The 15,729-nt window shown below is 33.9% G+C and overlaps 2 protein-coding genes across 3 annotated transcripts in view; both read right to left on the reverse strand.

Annotated features, from left to right (window-relative positions):
• The window catches only part of cubn (cubilin (intrinsic factor-cobalamin receptor)), a 38,456-nt gene extending 28,812 nt beyond the window's left edge, over positions 1–9,644 (reverse strand). Inside the window, exons 1-17 of the mRNA XM_042751864.1 lie at positions 9,248–9,644; positions 8,837–8,966; positions 8,033–8,161; positions 7,832–7,933; positions 7,647–7,750; positions 7,432–7,558; positions 6,600–6,768; positions 6,276–6,407; positions 5,077–5,172; positions 3,846–3,970; positions 3,555–3,741; positions 3,355–3,473; positions 1,971–2,205; positions 1,437–1,618; positions 1,185–1,347; positions 545–735; positions 285–441 (exon numbers count right to left, since the gene is read on the reverse strand). Of these exons, the coding sequence (XP_042607798.1) occupies positions 285–441; positions 545–735; positions 1,185–1,347; positions 1,437–1,618; positions 1,971–2,205; positions 3,355–3,473; positions 3,555–3,741; positions 3,846–3,970; positions 5,077–5,172; positions 6,276–6,407; positions 6,600–6,768; positions 7,432–7,558; positions 7,647–7,750; positions 7,832–7,933; positions 8,033–8,161; positions 8,837–8,966; positions 9,248–9,366 (2,467 nt within the window). The 5' untranslated portion in view covers positions 9,367–9,644. The remainder of the gene's footprint in view (positions 1–284; positions 442–544; positions 736–1,184; positions 1,348–1,436; positions 1,619–1,970; positions 2,206–3,354; positions 3,474–3,554; positions 3,742–3,845; positions 3,971–5,076; positions 5,173–6,275; positions 6,408–6,599; positions 6,769–7,431; positions 7,559–7,646; positions 7,751–7,831; positions 7,934–8,032; positions 8,162–8,836; positions 8,967–9,247) is intronic.
• Positions 9,645–9,862: 218 nt separating this feature from the next.
• trdmt1 (tRNA aspartic acid methyltransferase 1) lies at positions 9,863–15,328 on the reverse strand. Of its 2 annotated transcripts, XM_042751866.1 has the most exons (10): positions 15,146–15,328; positions 14,759–14,864; positions 13,844–13,924; positions 13,167–13,238; positions 12,802–12,867; positions 11,963–12,032; positions 11,799–11,882; positions 11,418–11,725; positions 10,591–10,778; positions 9,863–10,068 (listed from the first exon to the last, which is right to left on the reverse strand). In XM_042751866.1, the coding sequence occupies exons 1-10, from the start codon at positions 15,216–15,218 to the stop codon at positions 9,965–9,967; spliced, it is 1,152 nt and encodes a 383-aa protein (XP_042607800.1). In that variant the 5' UTR covers positions 15,219–15,328; the 3' UTR covers positions 9,863–9,964. The 2 variants fall into 2 exon arrangements, with proteins under 2 accessions (XP_042607800.1, XP_042607799.1); XM_042751865.1 differs by lacking the exons at positions 14,759–14,864; positions 15,146–15,328 and having other exon boundaries at positions 12,802–12,870; positions 13,844–13,964.
• Between the last annotated feature and the right edge of the window lie 401 nt (positions 15,329–15,729).

Genomic DNA, 15,729 nt, shown 5'->3' on the forward strand with positions numbered 1-15,729 from the left:
TTAACTGAAATAAAATATTAAAAACCTTATTTTTAGTTTAACTTGAAAACTTAAACTTGAAAAATGTAATTAAAATTACTAAAAACAATATGGAAGATCTGTCGCTACTTCGGTGTTAATGTAAAGGGACCAGATCAAAATAAGACCAAATTCTAGTAATGTGCATTTGCATGTTTGCATAGAGTATGTTTCTGGCCTTGTTTTTACTGTATTACTTTTCAGTGCTTTCAGGCATTCAGTGGGCGTCATATGCTTTACATTAAAAGGAGGTTTCAGTGTCTCACCAAGTTCATACATGGCCCTGAAGCCAGCACGGGACACAGAGCTGTCAGACTTAAAACGAATCCAGAGTCCATTAGTGGTGGACAATACTGGTGCTGGCAGGGTGGTGCCACAGTACTTCCCAATGAGTGGGTCGGTCTCACCCGTCCCGTCTCGAACCTAAAAGAGATTTGACTTGGTAATGCCACTGAAATGGTGATGTTAAAAGATCAAAAATGCTATTTACTTCTCCTCTCATCAACATTAATTACACAAATCATACCTCAACATAATCAAAAAGACAGCCACTATGAGTCTCCAGGTCCATGTGGGTGAAGTTAAGTGCCACTTGTTCACTACGTGGCATTCTGATGATATAAATGCACTGCCTATTGTGAGCATAGTTATTAGGCCAGTTAGGAGAGATGATGATGCCTTCTGTGTCTGTAAAGACTCCTCCGCAGCCCGGGTCAGCTGATGGCACAGAGTAAACTGCATTACACTCAAGCAATTCATCCCAATATTGCAAGACAACTGGTTTTGCCCATTTGAACCCAGTGCTGATCCAAGCATCATGTTCCTCTCTGAGTTTACAACGTCTGCAATGTGACCGCTCACTTTTAATATGTATATAACTCCAATAAATTGTTTTATGAGCATTTGAAAGGACAGTATTCCACTGATGGATCTGTTAAAATGATCCATAATGTAGTTACTGGAATTACTGCCAATGCATTATGACTGCAAACAAGAAAATAGTGCTGTAACATTCAATTGTGTTCAGGAAACTGTTCACAAATGATCAAAAGTGACAGTAAAGTATGTATATGTATCGAACGGTAGTGTACAGGTCTATTATACTCCCTAAACTGTCCCATAATCCCCCTCTCTCTGTGTGTTTTGACAGCGTGGGCTTTACTTACATGGTGAAGTAGTGTATGTAATGTGAAATCCCCGATCGCTGATGCTGAAATCAGAATGAAAGCGGATCCAGGCAGATGGTCCTGTCGTCTGTAGAGGTGGTGGTGATGCTGTACTGCAGTATTTTCCCAGAACCGGGTCTTCTGGGAGCAGTCCGTCTCTGATCTGCAAAATAAATCCAAAAACTCAAGCATTTTAACACATACGCACAGAAAACACCTTAAAAAATGAATCCAAAATGTTACAAGCTTTACCTCCAGGTAGTCAAAGTTACAGTTATCGTGGTGCTCCAGACTGAGGGTGCCAAAAGCGAATGTGATGAGCAGACCAGGGTTCACATTCACCGTCCAATAGCAGTCCCGGTTAGGTGGATAGTTACCTGGGTACCCGGGTGACTTGATGTCACCGTATGTGTTGGTCAACTCCCCACCACACACTGGAAAAGAAAGGAGTATTGAAATAAGATACAAATTCAAATAGTTGCTAATATCACAAGAGAGGAAATCATTTGGACCAATCAGTAAATGCAGTCACATTTTTTGGCATGCAAATTCCAGTCGTTTCAATAAGAACTGGAAATTTTCAGGTAAGGGTGAAAGATTGCCCAATGCAGATTTCGCAATGGGTTCAAGCTGATCATGCGGATTCGCCACATTGACCAACTGAAAGTGACTTCTGTTTGAGCTGTGCTTTATACATCGTGACACTATTGACAATAAACAACTGGATCGTTTTTGCCTGAGACATTTCAGTAATGTGACCTTAATTCAAGGGCATTCTTGGTTTACCTGGTGCCTGTGATTGCCAGGCCACTGTGAAGCCACGACCACTGACTGAATGGTCAGAGCGGAACCAGAAGTACAGAGAATTGTGGGAGCTGAAGAGTTCGGCTGGGGCGGCAGTGCCGCAGTATTTCCCGATCATGTAAGCCGAGGCGCTCTCGCCATCGTGGACCTGCAGGAAATCGAAGTTGCAGCTGGCGCTGTTCTCGATGTCAAAGAAAGGGAAGGTAATCCGCAGAATCTGGGAAAAACAACAGATTACAGTTTAATTCTACAGATTACGTCTATGAAATCTAGAAAAAAAAAAATTCAGCTGATTTACAAAAAAGTTGAAGAGTTGAAAAATATCAGTAAAAACTTAACATCATGTACAATTTTTTTCACAAAATAAGAATTAAAGTTTTTCAAATTATATACAATTATCATTAAAATGTCAAAATGGTATTCAAAAAGTATATTCTAAATTACAATCTGCAAAGAAAAAAGTATATTAGAAATATTAAGTATATTAGAATAATACGTTTTTGAGGGAAAATCTTGAAAGAATATGATTATTTAAAATACTTAATATTACACATATATCAATAATTTTTCAAAGAAAAATTTGTTTTTATATGTTGCTTTTGCTATATGCATGTTTGGTTTACATTTTTTTAAGTGCTAGTTTTGTATTTTACGTTACAATTCTGTACTTGTTGAAAATGAAAAAAAAAATTTGAATGGGAAAAAAAATTTTTGGTTTAAATTTTATTTTTTTTATCATCTCAAAATGCTTAATATTACCTATTCTGATTATGTTTCAGTAAAATTATTATATATTATTATGTACAGTTTTTTTTTTTCTTCACAAAATAAGAATTTTTCAAATTACATATGTATCAGTCAAATGTCAAAAAAGTATTATTATTTTATGGTTTTTTTTTTAATCTGAATAGGAGTTTTTGAAAACGTGTTTAAATACACAAAGAACATTACATAAACACAAGTTTATAAACAAATAAGCTTTTTTATAAAATCAGTCATTTTCTGTCACTGTTTGGATGTAGTGAAATGCCCACAGATGTAGCAGAAAACACCTGGGTCATGTATGCATTTGTATGTTCCTTTGTCACTGGTCATAAAATAACGTCTTCATTAATCAGCTGAGAACTGAACAAATAGCAGTAATCTGGCTAGCTTACAACTGTTTGTCAGAGCAAGAAACTAATCATGTCTTTGTGGCAGGTTTTCTGTAATTAAGGGGAAATACAAGACTTCTTCACCGTACAAATAGTTGTAAAAACAGCCACTATTTCTGAATGAGCACCCCAACATTAGCAAGAAACAAGTATCAGATTACATTCAGCATGGGCTGGATTTTTAAAAAGGTCACTGATGTATCTTTACTAACCTTGCTGGGGTCGGTTCTGATGACCCACGCACAGCTGACCTGGTGATCATAATCGCCCGTTCCAGGATTCGTAGGGTAGCTGAATGTGCCAGCTGGACTTTCCAAAACACCTCCACACTCTGATGCACAGAAAAGTTCATGATGTTACTGTATAGATAAACACACACTATCACATGCATCACTTCTCCAATGACACACACCTTGCTGAGGAGTTTGGCACTGCGGGCCCGTCCACTGGGAGGTGCAGGTACAGGTGTAGCCGTTGATGCCGTCGGTGCAGGTGCCTCCGTTCTGGCAGGGATTGCTAGAGCACTCGTTCACATTCTGATCACAGTTCTGCCCTGCCCAGCCCGGGTCACAGCGACAGATGTAGCCAGTTGCTGTATTCTATGGAGAGAAAAAAAAAAAAAGGGAAAAAAAAAAACACGCTGACTGCTATGGTTTCGTGGAAACAGAACAGAGAGGGGAAGTTATAAGAGATCACCACTTACCTCACACTGACCATTTACACAAGGATTACTAGTTCCACAGACGTCACTGATCTGAGTACAGCCCGTAGGTCCATAGCCATTACCCACATAACCAGGAGGACAGGTGCATGATGGGATAACACTTCCTGGAAGGAGAACATTTCAGAATGTAATTCAGAGATGATTCTTCTACTCGGTTTTATTTTTTATCAATATGCAGATTTGCCAATGATAGCCAAGATTAGACAAAAAACACACATCCATGCAATCATTTAATGATTTTAAATCAAACATATTGAATGCTGAGAGAAATATGAAGAAACAAAAACTGATTATTAGACACATATTAACAACGCACTAATGTCTTTGAAGAAAAATCTAGAAAGAATATTATTTTAAGACTATAGTCATAAATACACAACATAATATTACAGATATATAAATAACTACTAACGTCGCTTTTGCTATATATATACTGTATATATATATATATATATATATATATATATATATATATATATATATATATATATATATATATATATTTAAATATTTATATATATATTTTTTTTTTTTTGAAGCAAAGATAAAGAGTAAAACTGACTGGAATTAATGAATATGACAAAACATATAAACTGTTTATAAACAGTATATTATGCATATAAGCAACACACTAATGTTTAAAAAAAAATTGAAAGAATATGATTATGAAGAATATAATCAAAGCTATCACAACATAAATGCAATATAACATGAATAACTATTAAAATCCACAGCATTTATTTTTTTTAAAGTGTGCTTTTTCAGGAAAAAAATAGTTTGGTTTTATTTTTATGTGTTAGTTTTGTATTTTATGTTATGAGTCTTTAATTGTTACTTTTGATATAAAATTATAAAGTTCATTTAAAAAAAATGATTTTGCCATTTTTGGTCAACAAAGACATTATTATCTAGAATTAGATGCTTTTAGTCACAATAAAATTGACTGAATTTATTGATATTAAAATAATATGGATTTATTTTTTTTTATATTTTGATTTTATAGTATAAATTATTGATATTAATGAATATGATGTATATTTGGAGAATTATAGAATTGTTAGGATATTTTGGTCACGGTTACATCACAACAATTAAAGTTTAACACCCTTTTTAATGATCCTGTTATAACATAAATGCTACTAGTCATGTGCTACTGTAAAGAATAACTACAGTAAAAGTGTGCAGTGATTGCGTGTGTGTGTGTGTGTACCTGGAGTAGAAGTACAGGTAGCCAGTGGATAACATCCTCCATTGTTGGTGGAGCAGATGTCAGCTTGAGTGCAAGTCTTCCCGTCTCCCTCATAGCCTGAGGACACACACATGGGGTCAGCAGTCTCATCTTATACTTAATGGCTATTTTAGCCTGATCATTTCAGTGCATCTGGTCTTTCTCTGCAATCTAGCAGTCAATTGAGACTTGTAAAGCTGAATATATTAGCAGGACTCCCAGACAGCACTGTCCTCAATGAACCCAGCTAATGGATCCCTCAACCTCTCCTAGCTTTCTATCTCCATCTCTCCCAGAGGGAATATAATAAAATACAGATCACATAAGCATCTGTCTCTTGTTTGAAACATATTACAGTGAGCAAAAACCACGATTCAGCAGGATTCTACAGGTCAGGCTGTGCTTCAAAAAAAATAAAATAATAATAAATAAAAATAAAAAAACAGAGAACCAGCAAACATGTGAGATGTACTAAAAATATGCATGTTTCAATTTGAATAGTAAGATATTAAATGCATAGTTCACCCAAAACAAATGAAATTTCACGATTCTCACACAAAGCTATTGTATGGCTTGGAATACAGCGAACAAGTCCATTGGACTAATTTTATAGTGCTTTTTAGAGATTGACAGGCCCTGGGCCCATTCATGGAAAAGGACAGACAAAAACATGAAGAAAATAATAAAGGTTTGAGAACAGCATACTACCATTTAAAAAATTGGGGGCAGCAATATATATATATTTTTTTAAGAAATTAATACTTTTACAAGGATGCATTAAATTGATCAAAAGTAATAGTTACGTTTATTTATTGTTCAAATAAATGCTGTTTTTTTAACTTTCTATTATATGAAACAGCCCAGCTATTTCCAGCACTGATAATAATAAATATTTTTTGATCAGCAAATCAAAATCAAAATAGTAGAATGATCTAGAATATTAGAAAGGATCATGTGACAAATTCCTTTGCATCACAGGAATAAATTACATTTTAAAATATATTACAATATAAAACGGTTATAAAACAATTATTACCGTTTTTTAGAAGCCTTGGTAAATATAAGAGACTCTAAAAACATTTAAAAAATAAATTACCAACCCCCAAATTTTGTATAAACTATTCTTGTTAAGACAACAGGTCTTATTTTAAATTGCATGAGAATCAGGATGTGAGCTTAACCTGGAGGACACTGGCCGCAGTGGAAGGAGCCCATGGTGTTGAGACAAGGCACCATGGGAGAAGTAGAGCAGCCTCCATTGTTTGTGGCACATTCATCGACATCCTGGCAGCTGTAACCATTACCCTGCCATCCTGGAGGAACCAAAAGAATTAACTTCATGAAATAATGTTCTTATTAAGAATCTGTTAGGCTATTAAATGCATTTAATGTAAATGCACCCAATAATCTCTTACAGAAACTATCTAAGAAAAGATAAATGATTGATATATGGATATCTTGGCAATAATCATATGTGACGTGGCTCCTGGGCTGAGTGGTCTTACCTGCAGGGCAGGAACCGCAGTAGAACGAGCCCAGAGTGTTGAAGCACTGCACAGGGGGGTTTGTGGAGCAGGGTTTGTTCGGGAGGCTGCACTCATCAACATCAGCCGTGCACGCTGACACTCCAGCTGGAGACATCCAGCCAGCATCACAGATACACTTATATTTGGGCTGAAAAGAGACATTAAAGAGATGCATGTTGTTCCAAAGCTGTATGACTTTATTTGTTACGTAGAACACAAAAGGAGACGTTAAGCAGAATGTTCACGCTGCTCTTTCCACAATAATATTAAGCAGCACAATTGTTTTAAACATTGATAATAAGAAATGTTTCTTAATCAGAAAATCTTCTGATTTTTGAAGGATCATGTTGCACTGAAGACTGGAGTTACGACGATGAAAATTCAGCTATGTGTCATAAGAATAAATTACATTTTAGAATATATTCAAATTGAAAACAGTTACTTTCAATTGTAATACTATTTCACAATATTACTGTTTTTAATGTGTTTTGGATCCAATAAATGCAGACTTGGTGAGCATGAGAAACTTCTTTAAAAAATATCATTTATTTTAAATCTTAATTATTTATTTTCAAGCTTAAAGGTCCTTATTCGGATGAGTAAAATCCTCTAAAATTTATTGTTTTTTTTTGTTCTATGGAAAAAAAAAATCTTAACAGGTATGAAATGAGGGTCAGTGCATAATGACAGAATATTCATTTTGGGGTGAACTACAGTTTTTCACTGTCCAAACATTGACTGATGAGTGGTTTATTTGTACATCCAGATGCATGTGGAAAACTGAGAATAAATACACATAATTTTCAATCACCTCATTGGGATTGACTCTGTCTGAATCGATGCACAAGCCGTGAACACACAGATCCTGACTTCCACCTGCGCAGTCATCATAGCGAGATGTACAGTGTGGACCGTACCATTCTGGAGTACAGGTACAGCTGATAAACAAAAGAAAAAGAAAATATGAATATAAAAATCTCACATAAACACTAAAAACCCCACTCAAGAGAAATAACAGAGGATTACGTGTAAGATCCGGGTGTGTTTACACATGTGGCCCCGTTCTGACAGCCCAGCGGAGTTCCTGCAAACACCTGACACTCATTCACATCCACTGCACATGTGGGACCCTGTAAAGAGATTGAACCAAGTGGCAATCAGAATGACATATGAACAGGACAGAAGGACAGATGGATGTCTGAATGACTGACCTGCCAGTTGTCAGGACAGAGGCAATGAAATGCATCTAACAAGTTCAAGCAGGTTCCTGCGTTCTGACATGGATTGCTGCTGCACGTCTTCCGCTGTACTGTCTATGAAATACAGAATGCCATAAAACTGAGATTAAATCATAACGTCTAAAATGGAAGGCCTTTAATCATATGAGCAATAATCGATGATTACAGTGATACCTGTTCTATTGTCTGAACTTTTGTCTCAAGCGTCGTCACTCTGGTGTTAAGCTGATTGAGCTGGTTTGTAATATCTGGAGAAGGGCCACTGTTCTTTATGGTAGTGATGTCATCTTTGTTAATTTTGATCTGGAACAGAGTTGATTAAAACTTGGTTACATTTTTATTAAAACTTTAACTTAATGCAAAGTGCTTCAATAACACAGGCAAAATGCTTGATCTGTGCTGACTAGAAAAAAGAAAATTTAATGTAAATGGAATAAAACAAAATTAAATGCAATTATGGAATAAAATAAAATGCACACAAAAAGAAATTAAACAAAAAGTACAAAACAAACAATAACAGACAAATTGCTTGCTCTGAGCTGACTAGAATAAAGAAAATGAGATGTAAATGAAATAAATCAAAATTAAACAATTATGAAATGAATGATGGAATAAAATCAAACAAAATGCACACACACACACAAAATAATAATAATACAAGTCAAAATAAAACAACAAAACAAAAACATCAAATCAAACCTAAACAAAATTCACACAAAAAGATGAAACAAAGTAAAAATAAACAAAAAACAATAAAAAATAATAAAATAACACAACCAAAGAACTCAATAAAATAAAATAAGGGGAAAACAAAATCAACAAAACAAAAAATAAAATAAGCCCTACAGACATTTTGGATTTTTTTTTTTTTTATCAAATTATCATTTCCTGACATCACTATAGCATCACATTCTTGAGATGTATGAGCCTATTTTTACTCAGAATCTGATGCTTCAGTCAAACTCATCATGAACTCACCTGGTTTATCTGCTGGATGAGATCCTCGGCCCCCACCTTCACACTCCCTGTCCCTGAGGTTGTGAAGCGAATGTCTTTGTTGTAGCCAGCAGAGAATGTGAGGTGACCATTTTCTGATATCATACGAGGCCTGCAAATCAATTACCAGGCAGGACACGTTTCATTTCTAACTTGCAGTAGAATTAAAAACCTTTACCATTTAAAATCAATCTATACTGTTCAAAAACATCATCCGTTTCATGATCATCTTCACATTGAAGCACAAAATATTCACAAAATTGCAGCAGGGAAAACTCAAACAAACCCTATCCAAGCGTTTGAAACTATGAGAACTGATCTATTCAAATTTCAGGTGGTCTCAATGTATCAGTCTTTCATGCAAACATAAAATATTTAATTTAAAATACATACTGGTCAGTGCTGATGTCCCGTTTTTGCCTGTTGTTAGATTTACCACCATGATCACACTGCAGTCCAGAGAGGAAGAGCAGAAAGACTAAGATCCAGGAGGAGCTCAGTGTCCGAGCCATGCTGAGAGAACTCGTCCCAGGACGCTCATCAGACACTGTACTGTACCTTCACACCTAAACCTGCCTAAAACACAAGCAGCCGGAGATGCACTTTGGCCCCAAGGAGTCTTAAAACTACTGCATTTCCTAAAATCACTCATAAAGAACACATAACTGTCTTGAGGGCATTTAACTCAGCTGCATGCCAGTGATTTGACTTTATTGGTCAAGTGTCATTGGCCGTCACATGTTTTTGGAGATCAGTAACCGAAGTTAAGACTGAAACTGCTGCTTAGGGCTCATTCTCTGAATATACTGCTTCACAGTAAATTACCCATGAAAGCTAAAATAATCAGCTATTTAAAACACATTTAAATCTATACTTCACTGATCTTTTGTTTTTGTGTAATAAAATGAAGGAAAATATGTAATTTCTCACACTTTGAGACAATAATAAAAAACAAATGTTCAGTAAATATAAGATTTTATTTATTAATATACAAATTTACAGAAAAAAAACAACAATAGACATGGCCTTAATTTAAAAAAAAATAAAAAATAAACATTTTAGATATTATATATACATTATACATAAATTTTCTTTCAGTCCATGTAATGTCTATTTTGAGATCATGAGACGTATAAGATGTGAAACCACATGGACGTTCAAGCTGTTTCCCAGCACACGGTACTGCTGCTTAACGGAAATGTGCTTTGGAAATGCTGAAAAAACAAACAAACAAAAAAACTGATTGAAATACTAAATATGAAAAAATGGGTTATGCACAAACAACATGAGGGCCAGTGAATGACATTTCATAGACAACTACAATAATGTAATATATATTTCACTAAATGCCCAGTACTCCCTTAAAACACCCCATGTAAAAAAAAAACAAAACAAAAAAAAAAACAACTGACTGAATTCTTGACTATTATATGAGAAAATACTTAGGAGTCTGTCTAAAAACAAACTCTTGACATCATTTGTAGCTGTTTTTGAATCGAATTGCATCCTGTAACAGCTTATTATCTGCATGGAAGCCAAGAGGGAATAATGGGAAGTTATTTATTAACCTTTTCACACTCCAGTGGAATGACAATGTGGACTTTAAAGCTTATGCTGCTGAAATATTACATCATAAAAGGACATCTGTGCATATCTGTTTATATTAATGTAAAGTTTGAGAAGATTCATGTGATTTTATTGTGTGCTGTGAGGGGTGGATGGGGTCAAAGTCTTACTGAAATCTGCAGGAAAGCCCATGAGGTTGGCGATCTCTCTGGGTGTGAAGTATCTCAGCTTTAACTGAAGAAGCTGCTTTAGTTTGTCTGCTTCAGAAAGGAGATCCAGGTTCTTAAACACACTCTCTAGCTCCACATCCACACAGGCCTGCAGGACAGAGCCCGTGCCCTCCACATAGTGACCATAACTACACAAAAACAATCAACGCTTAAAACCAACAAGGATATTATCTGGGGAATCTTTTTAAATATGGTAAAACATGTTAAATAGTACATTCCTATCGGTGGCTGAAAACATTAATAGATTTAGTATATATTAAATACATTTTAAATGTATCCTCATTATAACTGCATTTATATTATTCTAAAAATTATAATGATATATAATAATATAATTTTATATATATATATATATATATATATATATATATATATATATATATATATATATATATATATATATATATATAAATTTGTTATATAATAATTATGACATAAAAAACAAATTATATATATATATATATATATATATATATATATATATATATATATATATATATATATATATATATATATCCCCTTTTTTTATTAAATACATAGTTTAATTTTATAAATAAAATAAATTATTATATACAGTATTAATATGGTAAGGCACCACACCCTATGTAAATAAAAAAAAGTATATATAAATAATTATAAAATTAAATATTAAATTATAAAAAATATAAATGTATGTTTTTTTTTCCATTTCTTATAGAATATACAAATAAATGTATACATAAACTAAGTATTTATAATAATACAAACTAATATTGTTATGCACACACCCTTTAGTGAAGCAGACTGATCTCCTGAAGCTGGGCTGAACTACATCCATCAGTAAAGCGTATCTGAGCAGGGTTTTGGGGGGCAGCAGATACTGATCCAGGTCTTCTTCATCCTCCTGCAGGAAGTCCTGCAGCCTCCGGACTGTTTCCTGACTGTCCTGGATCCTCTTCCTTTCCAACTCTTGTTCTGTCTCCAGCTTAAAAATGATCGTCCCACTCTTTTCTCTCTCACACTCAGATGATGTAGGATTATTGTGTGGAACAGTGAGACTGTCTGGTGATTCAGACATGGGGAAGCCCTCCATTATCTGCCAGTAGAAGAGAAGCTTCAGTATTCAACTGCAACTGCATAAGCTAGAATAGATCTAAACAGAAAAGTACCTCTGCTGAAGTCGGGAATGAGAAGGGTCCTGGTGGTCTCTTTGCAATCAGGAAGTATCTGAGCCTAGAGTTTGGAATCCCAAGCTGTGGCAATAAAAACCATCATAAAAACAAGACTGGGATCCAGTTTGTGAGATTTTTTAGAGATGAAGAGACATGCTTACAGATGTTGGTGAGATCAGAAACTCCTGAAAGCTGTAGTCACACTCTCTCAATGTCTTTAGCAAAGCGTCCCTGTGAATTAAAAGACCAAAACAGCTCAGTTACGCTTTTTGATACTAACTAAAAATCGGCTTATATTGGCTTTGATGGTTCCATGAAGAACCTATAACATCCATGGGAACTTGAAAGGGATAGTTCACCCAATAAAATTAAATTTGTCATCAAATACCACTTGTTCCAAACCTCTTTGAGCTCCATTCTTCTGAAAACCACAAAAGAAGATATTTTAAAGAATGTTTATAACCAAACAGCTGACGGTAGCCATTGGCTTTCACAGTTTTTATTACATACTATGAAAGTCAATGGCTACCGTCAAGTGTTTGGTTTCCAACATTCTTCAAAATACCTTCTTTGTGTTCAACAGCTGATAGAAATTTATATAGGTTTGGAAATTTTAATTTTGAGTGGTTTGTAGATTTTTGATTTTTCTTTTAGGTTTATTTTTATTGTTGTAGTGGGTTATTTGGTTCTTTAGTTTGTTTTTTTGTTATATTACTTTAAGAACTATTCACTGTAAGGTTCTCAGAAATAGTTCTTCTATGTCAAAACCCACTTCTGGAACCTTTATTTTTAAGGGTGTAAGACTAATTTTAAGGTAAAGATTTTACTTTTTTAACATTAAAATACTTCTATTTATTCCAGTTTAATGTGCAGAGACAACTATAAGATTCTTATTAGCACAATCAATGGTGACAGAAACACAGAGGAGAAACCATTGACCCCGTTGGCTCTTAGCCATGTAACTATGGTGATATCAAGTCTCCTGTGCCGCGCTGGTTACCTTGCAGCAGAGGTCTCAAAGCCCTTCACATTCTCCAGCAGAATGAAGCGCGGCCGCTTGCTGAGCCTGCTGTGACGAAGAGACACAATCATGTTCTGGCAAAAAACAACTCTGGCAGAGCTCGAGAATAACACAACGAACTTGAGAAAGGGCAGAGGGAGAGAGGGGAAGCTCCTTTGTCCTTTCATCAGACATGAATTAATAATGTCAGAGGTGCAAAAATACTGTAGAATGGAAACTGCCACGAAATTTGGCTTCTTCATAGGAAGTAATATTAAGAAAGAGAGCAAACTCAAATGTGGAAATCAATATCAGAGAAATAATGTTTAAGTGACTTAAAAAGAGCACAGACTGATCAGTCAGACCTTGGCAGAAGCTCCAGGATATAGAGGAAGCTCTTTGTTCTGGGGTCGGCAACATCTCCCTGCAAACCAATCCTGTTGAGAAACACACATTAGCTTTAGTCAACCAATTTAAAGGCTTTTTCCATGTTACAAAAGTTTGGGGTTGGTAGGATTTTGAAATGTTTTTGAGAGAAGTCTATTATGCATTTATTTGGTCAGTTAAAACTGTAATATTGTGACATATTAATATAATTAAACTGTTTTCTATTTGAATATATTTTAAAATGTAATTTATTCCTGATTCAAAGCGCTCTTCAGAGTCACATGATCCTTCAGAAATCATTCTAATATGCTGATTTGTGTTTAAGTGTGTTATTATTATCAGTGTTCAATGTTGTGCTGCTTAATATTTTTGTGGAAAAAGGTGTTCAAGATTTATTCGAAATATATTGCTTTCATAACATTAGAAATGTCTTTATTGATCAATATAATGCATCACTGCTAAATAAAAGTATAAATTCCTTTCTTTCATAAATAATCCAAAAAAAAGTCATACAATTTGAAACATGCAGGCAATATATATATATATATATATATTATTATATTGAAACATGCAGGCTAAACATATATTTTATATATATATATATATATATATATATATATATTATTTTTTTGTATAAGTAATTCTTTATTGTAAACTGGTGAACGGCTGACATGGTGGGCTCATCAAAATCATGTCAAAGTTCAGTTTGTCAAAATCCTGTAACATCATTCCCTGATACACAAAGCCAGAAGAACTATTATTTAACAACTATACTTAAAAAATAAATAATAAATAATTAAATAAATGACAGCTCTTCAAAACAAAGCAAAAAAAAAATAAAATAACATATCCTACTCTTAAAATCTTAGAACAATTCAAATATCGAAATACACAATGTTATAAAGCAAAAAAATAAAGAAATAAATGAATAATAGTTATTTAATAACATAACCTACTCTTTAAATTAAATTTTGATTTGATAAATAAATTTATTTATAGTTTTTTAATATATTTTTGAAGACAAATTTACTCCACAATAATGTCATTTAAATATCGAATCCTTAAGAAGATAATTTTTATTCACATGTTTTATATTTTTATTAAATGAGTCCAGTGGCATGTTTTTTATTATTATTGACTGAGGCCATTGGGAGGTACATAACTTTTAATGATGACGAAGAACAGTAAGTTACACTTTTACCTCCTATTGCTTTTAAAAACGCAGTCATGGGACTACGTGTATGTGCTGGTAGAATTAACCAAGAATCATCATTTTAAGGATGTTATAAAAAGAGACATGTTGTTATGAATGCAATAAATCAGTTAAAAATAAGACAGATTTTGCATACACAAGCTCTTTGAGTTGCAGAAAGGTCAATAATTTGAAATAACTCCAGGCTAAAATGCAAAAAAAAATTCATAATTCTCTTACTTGTTAGATTATGTATATTATTGTCTGTATGCATTTGCAAAATGGGAGCCGCTTAGTGTTATGTGATTGGTGTTATGTGTATGTGTTTTTAATAATTTTGTTTAATAATTTAGATTAATGATGGAGATTAATGGGGTAATAGTTTTTGTCGGTAGTTTTTTGTTGGGGTGGTGTGTTGGGGAGATTTCATTGGCTGTTGTGTTGACATCCACAGCAGCAACAACTTCAGCAGGAACTGAGCTCTCTGAAAGAAACGCGCACATTTCAACTAATTCAGCTAGTCTTCACAACACAACTCTAAAGAAACAAAGAACTTTTCTTCAGTCTGTGAATGTCACACTTTAATTTTTGATTTATGGAGTTGGGAGTTTGAAGTGTGGGGTGAGTGAAAAGTGTGGGGTTTGGGGATCAGAGACTCAAACACCAGCAGCGTGTCAATCATTTTCTAGACACAGAGCCTCTGCAACTGATCCCGTGTCAGTCGTGTTATCAATAACCGATACAAATTTAGACCAGATGACGTACCCTTTAAAGCATAATGCATCCCTCCTATTCCGCTGTATAACTCCAGAACACGGAGTGGCTGCATGTTCTCCATCGTTCAATGCTGAATAATATGTTGTTATGATATTTTGACAGCGTCTCAAGCATGCCACATTTGTGCGCTCCCGAACATGATCCACTAGACACAAGTGCATTGACGAAACGTTCCGCTTTAGTTTTCTTTCTCTTATTTTATTCTTATTCTTCCTAAAATAATAAATAAAATACAATACGATAATAATAAATATTATCATAATTATAACCCATTAAAATGTAATTTGCATTTAAATAGTAACAGTAGATGACATGACATTCAAAAAAAGGTTTTTTTGCATGTTATCTTTTCAGTAGATTTTACTTAACTAAAAATATTCAAATATTGTTTAATAAAATTGTTATATTATTTTGTAATATATATATATATATATATATATAACAAATATTGTTTAATAAAATTGTTATATTATTTTGTAATATATATATATATATATATACACACACACACACACACGTTATTAAACTTTGTTAACTTAAAGAGATACCTTATCTGACCCCTTAGTTTTTTT

The sequence above is a fragment of the Cyprinus carpio genome, chromosome B24, assembly GCF_018340385.1.
Source record: "Cyprinus carpio isolate SPL01 chromosome B24, ASM1834038v1, whole genome shotgun sequence".
NCBI lineage: Eukaryota > Metazoa > Chordata > Actinopteri > Cypriniformes > Cyprinidae > Cyprinus > Cyprinus carpio.